A 14,996-nucleotide genomic window follows, 5' to 3' on the forward strand; every position below is an offset into this window, starting at 1 on the left:
TTAAAAATTGATTAAAAATTTGAAATACATTTATGTTTTAATTAATGTCATCTATTTAACCAATACTCCCTTCGTTCGTTATTATATGACGTTTAAGTGCTTTTCTTTTGTATCATTATATCTGACGTTCACGGAATCCTAAGCATATAATGACATAATAAGACTTTGTTTATCCTCACAATTGATAATGATACAAAGTCAATTTTAACATTAAACACTAACGAGAAGGTTAAAATAGAGATTCCATTATCTTTCTTAATTTACGTGCAAAGCTTTGAAACGTCGTATAATAACGAACAGAGGGAGTAATATTTTAGATAAAAAATATTTATAGATCAGTGTATTTTACAATTAATATTAAGTAAAAATAACTATAAATTGCATTGAAATCGTAGAACAACATCTATCTATCTATCTTGCTCTCTCCTTAGAAAGTCACTTAGGATTCCAGCAGGATAAGTCGAAGCTCCTGGTCTCAACACGTGTCCACTATTGAAAACTCACAGTTTCATTAATCGATATTCATTTGGGCCGGAAAACATCGAAGTTCCAGTGTTCGTCTCTCTTCTCCATCCAGCCGCGACCTCGGAACATCATCATTGAATCTGAAATGGTCGGAGTTATGTGTTTTCGTGTGGTGTTAAAGCCTTATTAATTCAATTTCCATCAATCATCTTCGCCACCCTTAGCATTCAGAAGTGGATCTCCCAGATTCCTTTTATCTATGTACGTTCTTATTTGTTCATTCCGACAAATCTACTTCTACATCTTGTCTCCATATGTTTTACGGATCCATTGTTAAATTATGTCATAAAGGATTGATCTTTTTCTTCTTAGTGAGCACATGTATGTATCTGATCTTATTGTCTTGTGTCGATCTGTTCTTATGTCTCGATTGCTAATTGAAATCCAAAGCGTCACACTTTGTCCTCTTGATCTGATGGTCTGAGTACTTTTGAGCTGATCTTGTAAGTCAAAGAATATGGCCGGTGATGACGGCAATGAAGAATGGCAAAGAAGTCAACAAAGAGGAACTTCTTTTTGTCAATAATTGTGGCTTTGTGGCTTTCACATATCCAAACTTCTCCTATAAATACTCAACGTAAGTAAAAGAGAAGAACCATCCCAAAACAAGAAAACAAAGTGAGAGAGAACAAGAGATCGAAGAAGAAGAGAGAGTGCAAGAAAAAAAAAATTTCTCACAAAAATCTTCTTTAAGAAATTTCTTGAGTGTATTTGGGATCGGGTGTGAGTTGAGAGCTTGTAAAAATTTCCTGGGTTGATAATAAAAGATCTGTAGCAGGTCCGGAGACGTAGGCAACATTGGCCGAACTCCGTTAACAATTTTGTGTGTGTTTTCCCGCTCCCATAAGTTCGGTTTTCCGCAAAATTTGACCGCACATTTCCTAACAATTGGTATCAGAGCTTGAGTTACGGTGATCTGTTAAATTTTTTTGCAGAGTTACTATTCACGTGAACAGTAATTCGTGAATAGTGAATTTTGTCGGTAACATTGGTTTGTCGACAAAGGTGTTCTAATACACGGTGGTTGCAGAAACGATGAGAGGCGAAGACGGTTCGGCGCACAGTATCGGAAAATTTGACGGTACTGATTATGCATTTTGGAGAATGCAAATTGCAGATTATCTGTACGAAAAGAAGCTTCATCAACCGCTGAACAAGAAGCCAGAGAAGATGGATCAGGATGAGTGGGAGCTCCTTGACAGACAAGTTATGGGTGTTATAAGGTTAACACTGTCGAAAAACATTGCTCACAACGTTGCGAAGGAGAAGACCACAGAAGGACTCATGAAAGTTCTCTCAGATATGTATGAGAAACCTTCGGCAAACAATAAGGTGTTTCTCATGAAAAAACTCTTTCATTTAAAGATGGAAGAAGGTGGCCTGGTCGCCGCACATGTGAACGAGTTCAACACGATTGTCAACCAACTGTCATCAGTTGAAATCGAGTTTGATGATGAAGTGCGAGCACTGATTTTGTTGGCATCTCTGCCAAATAGTTGGGAGCCAATGAGGGCAGCGGTTAGTAATTCTGTGGGTACTCAGAAGCTTAAATTTAATGAGGTTAGAGATCGTATCATTGCTGAGGAAGTTCGAAGGATAGACTCTGGGGAGGCATCAACGAGTTCTGCTTTCAACGTGGAAAACAGAGGGAAAATCCAGATAGAAATAACCGGAGTAATGGCAGATCGAAGTCAAGGAATGGACGGGGTCAGTCCAAATTCAGACAGCCTGCAGAGTGCTGGAATTGTGGAAAGACAGGTCACATTAAGAAGAATTTCCGAGCACCACCGAAGAAGGAAGACAACAAGAGAGCCGGAGCCAATGCAGTGACACGTGAAATCGCTGATGCATTGGTAGTGTCTGTTGATTCCCCGAGAAAAAATGAAGCTCGTGATGGAACTGCAAATACCACCAAAGCGTCAATCTCCTATGTATATAGCCTAGTCGATTCATGGGTGCTTGACTCAGGAGCGTCGTTCCACACCACACCGCACCACAACATTATGGAGAATTATGTTACGGGAAATTACGGAAAGGTATATCTTCCTGATGGATTACCTTTGGACATAGTTGGTATTGGAGATATCAACCTGAAGATGTCAGACGGATGTGTGTGGAAGATTACCAAGGTCAGACATGTGCCAAAGTTGATACGAAATCTGATCTCAGTAGGTCAACTTGATGATATGGGGCACAATGTTAATTTTGGTGGTGGAGCTTGGAGAGTCAAGAAAGGTTCCGTGGTGGTGGCTAGAGGTCATAAAAGAGGCACTCTTTATATGCCAACAAGTTATCTAGACACTGTTGCTGTTGTCAAGAATGCCAAACATACCAAGTTGTGGCATTGTAGGTTGGGGCACATGAGTGAGAAAGGGATGACACTCATGGTGGAAAATGGCGCTATTCCGGATCTGAAGATGGTGGATCATCAGATGTGTGAAAGTTGCATCCTTGGGAAACAGAAACGGGTTAGTTTCTCTAAAGGAGGAAGAGAGCCAAAATCTGAGAAGTTAGAGCTGATGCTGACGTGTGGGGACCCGCTCTTGTTGCATCTATGGGAGGTTCATACTACTATGTGACCTTTATTGACGACTCCACAAAAAAGGTGTGGGTTTACTTCATGAAGAACAAGCATGAAGTATTTTCGGTTTTCAAAAGATGGAAAGCCATGGTTGAGACTGAGACGAATCTCAAGTAGAAGTGTTTAAAGTCTGATAATGGCGGAGAGTACATTAGCGATGATTTCAAGAGATATTGTGCTGATAATGGGATCAAGATGGAGAAGACTATTCCTGGAATGCCTCAACAGAATGGAATAGCGGAAAGGCTGAACCGAACCTTGATGAGCGTGCAAGGAGCATGAGATTGCACTGTGGATTGCCAAAGACGTTTTGGACAGATGCAATCAATACCGCAGCCTTCTTAATAAACAGAGGACCGTCTGTACCATTGGGATTTAAAATCCCTGAAGAAGTTTGGAGCGGAAAGAAAGTAAATATTTCTTATCTAAAGGTGTTCGGATGCTTAGCTTATGTTCATATTGATGATGCTGCAAGAAGTAAACTTGACTCGAAGTCTAAGAAGTGTTACTTCATCGGCTATGGTAACGCAGAGTTTGGTTACCGGTTTTGGGATGATGAAAATCGGAAGATCATCCGCAGCAAGAATGTTGTGTTCAACGAAGAAGCGTTGTACAAGGATAAGCTAAGAGAAAGCTCGGAGAGAAAAGAGCCTGGAGCTGTTGACTTAGAAGATATCCTGACACCGGAGTTGCCATAGGATACCACAACAGCAGAAGAAGAAATTTCTCAAGACGAGAGTGGTGAGGCTGAAGAAAGTGATGATTCTGAAGTGGTCCCACATACACCAGTCACGGAGTTACGACGGTCAAGCAGAATCATCAGAAAGCCTGTAAGATTTTCTCCATCGCTCAACTACATTCTGCTCACAGACAGAGGCGAGCCTGAATGTTATGAGGAAGCTATGCAAGTTGGTGAGTCGATAAAGTGGGAGCTTGCAATGAACGACAAGATACACTCGTTGTTATCCAATCACACATGGGAGTTATCAGATTTGCCTAAGGAGAAAAAGGCATTGCATAACAAGTGGGTCTACCGAATAAAAGAATAACCTGATGGGAGTAAGCACTATAAAGCGAGGCTTGTTGTAAAGGGATTCCAACAAAAATAAGGCGTTGACTACACTGAAATCTTCTCTCCTGTAGTCAAGATGGTGACCATCAGAACGGTTCTTGGGCTGGTAGCACAAGAAGATCTGCATCTTCAACAAATGGATGTGAAGACGACATTTCTTCACGGTGATTTGGATGAAGAAATTTATATGAAGCAACCCGAAGGTTTTGAGATCAAAGGGAAGGAAAACCTTGTTTGCAAGCTGAAAAAGAGTTTGTACGGCTTAAAACAAGCTCCAAGATAGTGGTATAAACGGTTCGACAGCTTTATTAAAGGCGTTGGTTTCTTGAGGTGTGAAGCTGATCACTGTTGTTACTTCAATTCGCTTGAAGAGTCCTACTTGATATTGCTTCTATATGTTGATGACATGCTGACAGTAGGAGCAGACTTGCACGAGATCAATAGATTGAAGACAAAACTCTCAGAAGAGTTTGCGATGAAAGACCTTGGAGAAGCAAGACAGATTCTAGGGATGAGAATCAGTAGTAGCAAGGAAGGTCTTAAGCTATCACAAGAGGAGTATGTGAACAAAGTCCTCAAAAGGTTTAACATGGATGATGCGAAGCAAGTTAGTACTTCCCTGGCAAGTCACTTTCGGTTATCCAGAGAACAGTCTCCAAAGACGGAAGAAGAGATGGCATATATGGATAAAGTTCCATATGCTTCTGCTATAGGTAGCCTAATGTACGCGATGATATGTACAAGGCCAGACATTGCACATGCAGTGGGAGTCGTCAGCAGATTTATGAGCAATCCAGGAAAGGAACATTGGGAAGCCGTTAAGTGGATTTTCAGATATCTAAAAGGAAATCCAAGTTTATCGCTATGTTTCACAAAGTCTAAGACGGGATTGCAGGGATATGTTGATGCTGACAATGGAGGTGACGTTGACAGCACGAAAAGCACAACCGGGTATGTCTACATTTTTTGCGGTACTGCAATTTGTTGGGTTTCAAAGTTGCAGAAAATTGTATCTCTATCAAGCTGTGAAGCTGAGTATGTTGCGGTAATGGAGGCAACAAAAGAGATGATGTAGCTACAGTCTTTTCTAGGAGAGCTATGCCATGACCAAGGGAAAAGTGTGTTGTATTGTGATAGTAAAAGTGCCATCAATTTGGCAAAGAATCCGGTTTACCATGCTCGGACGAAACACATACATCGTCGGTATCATTTCATCAGATTAGTGTTGGAAGATGAAATGTTGGTGCTTGAGAAGATCCCAGGAAGCAAAAATCCGGCAGACATGTTGACGAAGGTCGTGCCGTATGATAAGCTGAGGTTGTGTGCAACCTCAGTTGGCTTGTTGGAGTAACAAGCTGGGGAGACATGCTACATTGATCAAGATGTGAAGACAGATTGAAATCAGTCTTTAAGTGGGAGATTGTAAGTCAAGGAACACGGCCGGTGATGACGGCAATGACGGTGAGGGATGGCAAAGAAATCAACAAAAGAGGAACTTCATTTTGTCAATAATTGTGGCTTTGTGGCTTTCTCATATCCAAGCTTCTCTTATAAATACTCAACGTAAGTAGAAGAGAAGAAGCATCCAAAAACAAGAAAACAAAGTGAGAGAGAACAAGAGATCGAAGAAGAAGAGAGAGTGCAAGAAAAAAAAAGTTCTCACAAAAATCTTCTTTAAGAAATTACGAGTAATTTCTTGAGTGTATTTGGGATCGGGTGTGAGTTGAGAGCTTGTAAAAATTTCCTGGGTTGATAATAAAAGATCTGTAGCAGGTCCGGAGACGTAGGCAACATTGGCCGAACTCCGTTAACAATTTTGTGTGTGTTTTCCCGCTCCCATAAATTCGGTTTTCCGCAAAATTTGACCGCGCATTTCCTAACAGATCTGAGTTTCTTTTGTTTATTTAGACCAATTGAAGTCGAGTTCTTCTGATTGTAAAATCAGGAACCTAGGGAGAGTGAGAAGCTACATTGCCTTATACTAGCACCTAAAGCATATGTTAGGCCTCTCTCTTGGCCCAAGAGTATAGATTATGTGCCTTATGAAGAGATGACAGCAAACAAGAGGCTACGTTCTGAATGTGAAGGTAGCGAGAGGTGTTGATAAGGCCGAGGGAGAACTCAGTCAACAAGAGATCTATGTTAACGCTAGGTGCAACATGCAATAGCTTCTTCTTCATCTCTGCAACTCTGTTCTACTCTATTGTACTCTGTTTTCAGAAGCTGATTATCCCAGAGTTCATTTCACCTTGCTTTGTCGATTGTTTTAATCGGTGTTGGAGACGGGCGATGCGAAGACATGATGAAGTTCGACGACAAGATCCCTAAGCGTGAATTTAACAACTTTCAGGTATCATCTCATTCCCAGTTTTCAGTTCCATTTGTATCCATCCCCTTTTCTTTGATCTTGACCTGCTCTCTGCAAAGTTTGTGAATTTCACAGAGATCATGAAGAGAGATTCACTCAGATTCACTCAGAGTCAGCCAAAGAAGCTGCATTTGCTCTTGCTGCTCTAATGGAGATTCCCTTTCAGTATCAAGTGTAGAAGATGTAGGTCTGAATGAATATATTATTATGTGTAAACAGAGTAATATATACACAATACACAGAGAGAATTATGGTAAGAAGTTATGAGAATTGATACACACATAATATCAGAATATATCTTTCCATACACCCCCTCAAGATGGAGGAGGTGAGGTGACTCCAATCTTGCTTCGTAGCTCTTGAAAGCGTGTTCTGGACAGAGGCTTAGTGAGGCCATCAGCTAGCTGATCTCTAGTTGAGACATGAGCAACTCGAAGAAGACCAGTCTGAACTTGACCACGAACAAAGTGAAAATCAATGGCGATATGTTTCATCCTTGAATGAAAAACTGGATTGGCTGAGAGATATGTGGCACCAATATTATCACAGTATATAGTGGGACACTGTGGAAGAAGAACACCCAGTTCCGTGAGGAGGGAGCATACCCATCTCAGCTCAGCTGCTGCATTTGCGACTGCACGATATTCCGCTTCCGTAGAGGACCTAGAGACACCTTGTTGCTTCTTCGATGACCAGGACAGAGGCTGATTACCAAGATAGACAACATATGCATTAGTAGAAACATAATCATCTGTATCCCCTGCCCAATCTGCATCAGAGAAGGCGTGAAGCTGTGGGTGTGCCTGTTTCTGAAGAAAAATACCATGTGTTGACGTGCCAGACAAGTATCTCAAGACTCTCTTGGCTGCTTGCCAATGATCCTCAGTCGGCTTATGCATAAATTGAGAGAGACGATTCACCGCATACGAGATATCAGGTCTTGTCAACGAGAGATATTGCAAGCTCCCAATCACCATCCTATATTCCTTTGGATCAGCCAGAGGAGCACCTGAGTGTAAGCTTAGCTTAGGAGAGGAGGGAAGCGGAGTAGCAACAGTCTTAGCATCTGTCATCTTGGTCCTGAGAAGAAGATCCAGTATATATTTCCTCTGCATCAGATGAAGACCAGTAGCTGTACGTGTTGCTTCAATACCAAGAAAGTAACTGAGCTGACCAAGATCTTTTATAGAGAACCGGTTAGCTAGGCTGTCAATAATATGTTGTACCAACACCTGATTGGTTCCAGTTACTAACATATCATCAACGTAGACTAGTAAATAGACCCAGTCACTGCTACGCTTGTAGATGAAGAGAGAAGCATCACTTTGTGAATTTACAAAGCCTGCAGAGAGAAGATAGTTGCGTAATTCAACATACCAAGCCCTCGGTGTCTGTTTGAGACCGTAGATAGCTTTCCGAAGTCTACAGACGTGATTTGGTTTGTCAGGATCCACAAACCCCGGAGGCTGACACATGTATACTTCTTCAGTGAGATTCCCTTGGAGAAATGCGTTGTTCACATCCAATTGACGTACCGGCCAATCTCTGTTAACAGCAATGCCAAGAACAGTACGGATAGTCGCAGGTTTGATCACAGGACTGAACGTCTCAGTGAAGTCAAGACCATGTTGTTGATGATAGCCTTTAGCCACTAGCCTGGATTTGCGACGATCGAGAGTACCATCAGCCAGAAACTTGAGAGTGTAGACCCATCGACAGCCAACAACGTTCATATGCGGTTTGAATGGAACCAAATCCCACGTTCTGTTTCTGACTTGTGAGTTAAACTCAGACGTCATCGAGCCCCTCCATTTGTCATCTTTCATCGCTTGGGTCCAAGTTGTCGGTTCTCGAAGCGTTGCCGGTGGGGCAATACTTGACAGAGAGAACTTCTTGTTTGGTTTGATAATGGCATTCTTTGCGCGAGTCTTCATAGGATGTTGGTTCGCTGGTGCTGGTTGAGCAGGAGACAATGGAGCTGGAGGCTCAGGTTGGGGGTCGATATGAACTTCAGTAGGTGGAGATGGCGGTGAGGGTTGAGGTTGGTGTGGCTGAGAGGTGTGAGATGTCGCCGGTGAGGGGCATTGCTGAGTGATGTCTGGTGATGGTGCTGAAAGTGTCGCTGCGGAATGTTCCCTCGTCGGTGATGGAGCTAACTGCGGGGACTCAACCTCGGTAGTCGGAGAAGAACTCATGAGTGGCCTGGAAAGGAAGAGAGGAACAGATTGCTGCATACCTGTAGGAACAGAACTTGAAGAAGAATGGTTAGGTGCAGCAGACAATTTGGGAAATGGAAATTCATTTTCATTGAATCGCACATGGCGTGACGTATAGATACGACCAGAGGTGGGATCCAAACAAAGATAGGCACTTTGAGTCAATGAATAGCCAAGAAAAACACAAGGAAGAGACCTCTTTTCAAGTTTGTTGGCCGAGTAAGGCCTAAGCCAAGGATAACAAAGATAACCAAAGGTTCGAAGTTTGGCATAGTTGGGTTGAGTTTGAAAAAGCTTAGCATATGGAGTTTCAAAAGACAAAGGCGAAGATGGCAAGCGATTAATGAGATAAATAGCTGTGGCAAAAGCATAAGGCCAGTAAGAAAGAGGCATTTGCGCATGAGTTAAGAGAGATAGACCTGTTTCAACAATATGTCTATGCTTTCTTTCAGAAACACCATTGTGTTGTGGTGTATGTGGAGGACTAGTGAGATGTGAGATACCGTTGGCTGCAAGAAAGGCTGCCAAGGCTAAGAACTCACCTCCATTGTCAGAGAAGAGATGTTTTATTTTGGAGTTAAAGCGATTCTCAACCAAGGCCCGGAAAAGAATGAAAGTTTCCTTGACCTGAGATTTTGTTTTGAGAGGATACAGCCAGCTATAACGAGTATAGTGATCAACAAATACAACATAGTACCTGTAGTTATCACTGGAGAGAATAGGAGACTGCCAAACATCAGTAAAAATATACTCCAAAGGAGAAGAAGATGTAATAGATGTTTGATTAAAAGGAATCTTATGAGCTTTATTCAAAAGACAATCATTGCAAGAAAGAGTTTTTAAAGCAGAATCAAAGCAAGGTAACAAATGTTTGGAAACAAGCGATTTTAAAGTAGATAGAGATGGATGGCCTAAACGAGAGTGCCATTGAGCAAGAGATGTTTTTGTGTCTGGATTTGCGAAATAGGAAGCAACAGAGGATCTCAATGTAGGCCACTCATAAAGTTCATCCTTGGATCTGCCTTGGAGTATCCGAGCCCCCGTTGCTAGATCCTTCACCTGAAAACATGAAGGGAAGAATTCAACAGACACACGATTAGCATTACAGAGACGATGCACCGAGATTAAGTTACGGTGAATATGCGGAACACACAGCACATCATTTAGTTTTAAAGTACGAGTAGAAGAAGGAAGAAGCATGGAACCAGTATGAGTTATCGGAAGGCTTGAGCCATTGCCAACAACTACTTCATCACCTCCCATATAAGGCTGGTGCAGAGACAAGTTGTGGAGATCCGACGTCAAGTGATGGGTGGCTCCACTGTCAAGCAGCCAGCTGTCCGGTGAGTAGGTGGAATTGTAAGCCATGTTGGCTCGTGGTTGCCACGGTGACATTGGTTGCCATGGGGGGTTCACATTTGAGCCAGCTGATTGTTGGAGTTGAGGACAGCGACGCGCGCTGTGACCATGAACACTGCAGATCTGGCATCGACCAAGGTAAGGCTTCGATGGGCGTTGTTGCTGCTGCTTAAACTGCTGCTGCGGTTGCCAGGTCTGAGAGGGACGACGACCACTGTTGTTGTTGTTCTGCTTCCCATTGTAGTTGTTGTTGCGGTTAACGGCTACATTAGCAGAGACTGGAGAGAGGAGGAGTGGTGTAGCAGAGAGTAGTTTTGCCTCATGATTGAGAAGTCGTTCATGTAGCTCCGACATGGTTGGAGGAATATCACGTCCCTCAATAGCATCAACTAAGGACTTGTACTCCTCAGGAAGTCCTTCAAGAACGTACTCAACTTGATCCTCCTGATCGATGGTCTTGCCAAGTATAGCAAGCTGATCAAAGCGCATGGTGAGACCTTGGAGATAGTCATCAATGGACTTGTTCCCCTTAGTCCAGCTCTTGAGCTGATGTTTGATCTGCTTGAGATGACCACGGGATGGCTTAGCGTACGTCTCTGCCAGTATACTCCAAACATCGGCAGAGGTTTGAGCCCGCGAGACCATCGGTTGAAGATTCGGAGAGATAACGCCAAGAAGTGCGCTATAGATCAACCGATCTTGACGTGTCCAGTACGTAACAAGTGGATTAGGGATAGAGATACCCTCATCATTCATCACGGTTGCAGGTGGTGGAACAGAAGATCCATCCATGTATCCAGAGAGTTCATAGCCATCAAAGAGAGCCAGAACTTGACGGCTCCACATAAGGTAGTTAGTGGAGGAGAGCTTCACAATGTTTGTCATATTGACATGAAGGAGGCGCTGATTGGTGTTGCCGGTGAGGATTTCAACCGAGCTAGTGTTGTCAGTGTTGACAGGAGAAGGAGTATTGCTGGCGGCCATTTCTCAAGCAAAAAAGCAGAGAAGAAGAAGAGAAAAATAGAGCGGCCAAGAGAAAGGAAATTTTAGGTTTTTAGAGTATCGATGGCTCTTGATACCATGTAGAAGATGTAGGTCTGAATGAATATATTATTATGTGTAAACAGAGTAATATATACACAATACACAGAGAGAATTATGGTAAGAAGTTATGAGAATTGATACACACATAATATCAGAATATATCTTTCCATATCAAGCAGCAACTGAACTCAGCTTTCTCGGGTACTCCCTTAACTGTCTCTTTGATATTATCCTCCAAGAGACAGAACATAACTACTCTCTTAAACTACTTATGCTGTTCTTATCTTATCTGTAAAGGAAAACAACGGGCGTAGCTAAGAAAATAAACCCGAGGCCACCACCTACTCCTTACACACCTACTATACGTACTGAACTACCATCACCTGCACCAGACGAACATACTCAGGTCCTAAAACTTGCTTACTCTTTCACTTTGTTACTGCCTTGTCGCAATCAAATCTCATCTGATATTGTTTTTCGTTGAAACAGAATTGCCCAATTTGTCTGACTATCCGGAAAGACGTGGCCTTTGGCTGTGGTCTCATGGTAAGTGTCACCTAAGAAGTCTTAATTGTTTTCCTATTACTCAAACCCATTCATGACAAGAACAGTTTACTTACCTTCGCATTTTTTTTTCTATTTCTGCAGATTTGTAGAGATTGCGGATCCAGGATATCAAACTGTCCCATCTGCAGAGTACTGATCACAAGCCGGCTAAGGCTTTGCACGTGATCAGTGCCTTTGCAAATAACAAAACACTTGCACATACTGTCTTTCTCCATTTTACCAAGTGTCTCTGCATTGTTCATGAATCAGCTTGTACCATTTAAATATCCTATGTACTATAGATGTTAGCTTGCAAACAATGATGAAATAGAAATGTACAAAACATGGGTTTTACATTTTTCTTCACTGTCACAAAAAAAAATGTTTGAAGTGACTGATTCTTGCACCAGTTCAAAAAAAAAACAAAGCATGCCAGATTCAAGAAACTGACAAAAATATCAAAGATACACAACAACAAAAATTAACACATAATTTTTAAAATATTAAAAAAGTAATTGAGAAACAGAATATAACAAGATAATAACTAAGATCAAATTAATCATAAGAGCATAAATGAAAAAAGTTCATGATATAATAAGAGATTAATCATATTTTATGGAAATAAATGCATTTATGTCATGACTTCCAAAAATAAGTATAAATTTACTACTGATATACAAATAAAATGTATATATTTTTCAAAATATGGATTAAAAACGAAATAAACCGACAAGATATGAAAGTATAAATGAAAGTAAATAATATAAAATAAAACAAACAAGTCAATATATATATGTGTATATATTACCAAAAAATAGAAGAATACACTGGGTTTAAAATTATCACACCCATTAAATTATGAGATTTAATTAATTGTTAAAAATTCTAACATCAAATAACTTTAACCTAAAAAAATAAAAAAATAAAAGAAGAAAACAATCACAAACATAATAATTCAAAACCACATTTATAATCAAATTCTTCCAAATATAAACAAAATTTTGAACCAAATATACACATATTCATTTGCGAAAACTGACTAGTTAATGTTATAACACCTAAGACCATCTTCAAAGTATTTTACTATTTCTACTTCTAAAATCGAGAAACTCTATAAAATGTGTAATATGCTCCAATGTATTTCTCTAAATTAGCAAGCTTTAAATCTATATATAATAGCAAACCCATTTTTTTGTTATTGATGATGTAATCAGTTTTTTATAGGAAAAAAAAACTTTAAATCCAACAGTCAGATTTGTTTCTAATTTTTCATCTAAGGGACAAAATATTCCCTTGCTTTTAGTGGCTTACGTCATCAAAAACTGTAGTACTGTAGTTACTTTTCCCGAATCGTTTTATTCTCAAACAACACAACCTTTAAATCACACCCCCTTAAATCACACCTCTCTGATCAATATATGTTCAAACAACACAACCCTTAAATCACACCTCCTTAAATTACAGCTCTCTGATCAATATATATGTATATCTATGTTCCATTTGTTACTTATGATGTATGGTAGTCACTCAGCAGCCATCTCCTGTACGGGGCATCTCAAAAACGTCCCGAGAAGCCGTTTCGTGCGGTGAGGGGATGGCAAAGAATTTCTGGGCACGTTTCAGGATGAGCGAATTTACAAATTGACACTAGAGAACCTAGAGTTTTTATGCTTCTCTATACCAAGCAAGCAATATAATGTTAATCAATAGAAAAATCGATTGGGGAATCTATATTTCAATATGCCGGCCAGAGAAATGGAGATTACAGAGTTATGGGGATCGTTCGAACTGTTTTGATTAGGGTCAACTGGTCGGCTCCACAGTATAGAATTTACGTTCATGTCCAAAACTTTATTAGATTTGCTCTCTTATGCGTTTACTTTTTCCTTACGTAAGTTATCCCAAGAGTATGTGCAAAATATTGAGTTGTAATTGTGATACAGCTAATATATAATTCATGTAAGTACACATTGAACTTGAATTTATAATATTTAAAATTTAACTTTTGATTTTTATATGTAGTATATATAATCTAATGGATAAGATGATGTCAAGAGAAGGAGATGTCTATTGAATATTTTCACGCTGCGTACTGATTAGGCTTGTGACTGCATACTGCATATCCAGCATCACGCGGGGACAGTGCTGATCATCCTTGCTGGTGAGTTTTAACTTCTGCCCCTTGTATTATCCATCCGAAGTATTCACTATTTTTACCACCTGACATGTTCATGTTTTGTAAATGACCCCTCAAGACCATTCAAGAACAACATTGTTCCTTTGACACGTGTTAACCAGTCATATGTTATTGGCACTCCCATTAAGGTGGAACCCTCTGGTGTTAGCCAAGATAAATTAAATGATGTGTTATGGAAAGGTGGCTCGAGTAGAAAAACAGGAAGGATCAAGGTTGGGCAAAATATCCGAACTCAAAAGAACTTTGCGATCCAAAAAGTTGTACCGAACCCAAACCAAAATTATCAAGATATATCCTAGCAGACCGAAATTTTGATATCTGAAGAGCTGAACCCGAACCCGACCGAATCGAAATATTAGGTACCCAAAAATATTCAAATCACAATTTATAAACTTAAATATAATAATTATTTTTAGATTTAATATCTAAAATACTCAACCACCTGGAATAAAAACTATTAAGGTATCCTAACAGCTCCAAAATTTTTCGAACCCGACTGAATCAAAATATTAGGTACCCGAAAATATTCGAATCACAAAAATACTCAAAACATCTGAAATATTTTAAATACCTAATCCAAATATATAAATTGAATCAATTTTCATGTTAATTTTATATATTTAGCATACATTATTCAAGTATATATGATGTTTATTATGTTTATTTTAAATTTTAAGATATATTAGGATTTTTAAAATTTATTTACGTAGTTTAAATGGATATTCTAACCCGAACAGAATTCGAAAAAGTCCGAGCTAAACCTGAATCAAAATCTATAAATATACGAATGGGGTTTAAATATTGACCCAAAAATCTCAAAACCCGAATAGAACGAAACCGATCTGAATGGTACATGAATGCCTATTACTAAGAGCAGAAAAGTAACCTTCTTCGAGACAGAGAAATATGTAATAGTATTTATTGGGAAATATATAAATTATTTTGATGAAAGGTATAATACTACCCATCTCTTCCTTCACAGGATGTGTATCCACAAAGGAAGCAAGTCGACCAGAAAGTTCTGGACGGATCTCTGATAAAAGCCATTTAGGAAGTTCAAGAGTTTTAAGTCTTTGTACATTTGTTGT

The 14,996-nt window shown here is 40.0% G+C and overlaps 1 protein-coding gene across 1 annotated transcript; it reads left to right on the plus strand.

Annotated features, from left to right (window-relative positions):
• Positions 1–11,292: 11,292 nt before the first annotated feature.
• LOC108871964 (E3 ubiquitin-protein ligase RGLG4) lies at positions 11,293–13,718 on the plus strand. Its single transcript, XM_033292664.1, has 4 exons — positions 11,293–11,366; positions 11,463–11,571; positions 11,655–11,711; positions 11,814–13,718. Exons 1-4 carry the CDS (start codon positions 11,293–11,295, stop codon positions 11,895–11,897), a joined length of 324 nt encoding a protein of 107 aa, XP_033148555.1. The 3' UTR covers positions 11,898–13,718.
• The last annotated feature ends 1,278 nt before the right edge of the window (positions 13,719–14,996 follow it).

This window comes from Brassica rapa, chromosome A05 (genome assembly GCF_000309985.2).
Source record: "Brassica rapa cultivar Chiifu-401-42 chromosome A05, CAAS_Brap_v3.01, whole genome shotgun sequence".
Taxonomy (NCBI): Eukaryota; Viridiplantae; Streptophyta; class Magnoliopsida; order Brassicales; family Brassicaceae; genus Brassica; species Brassica rapa.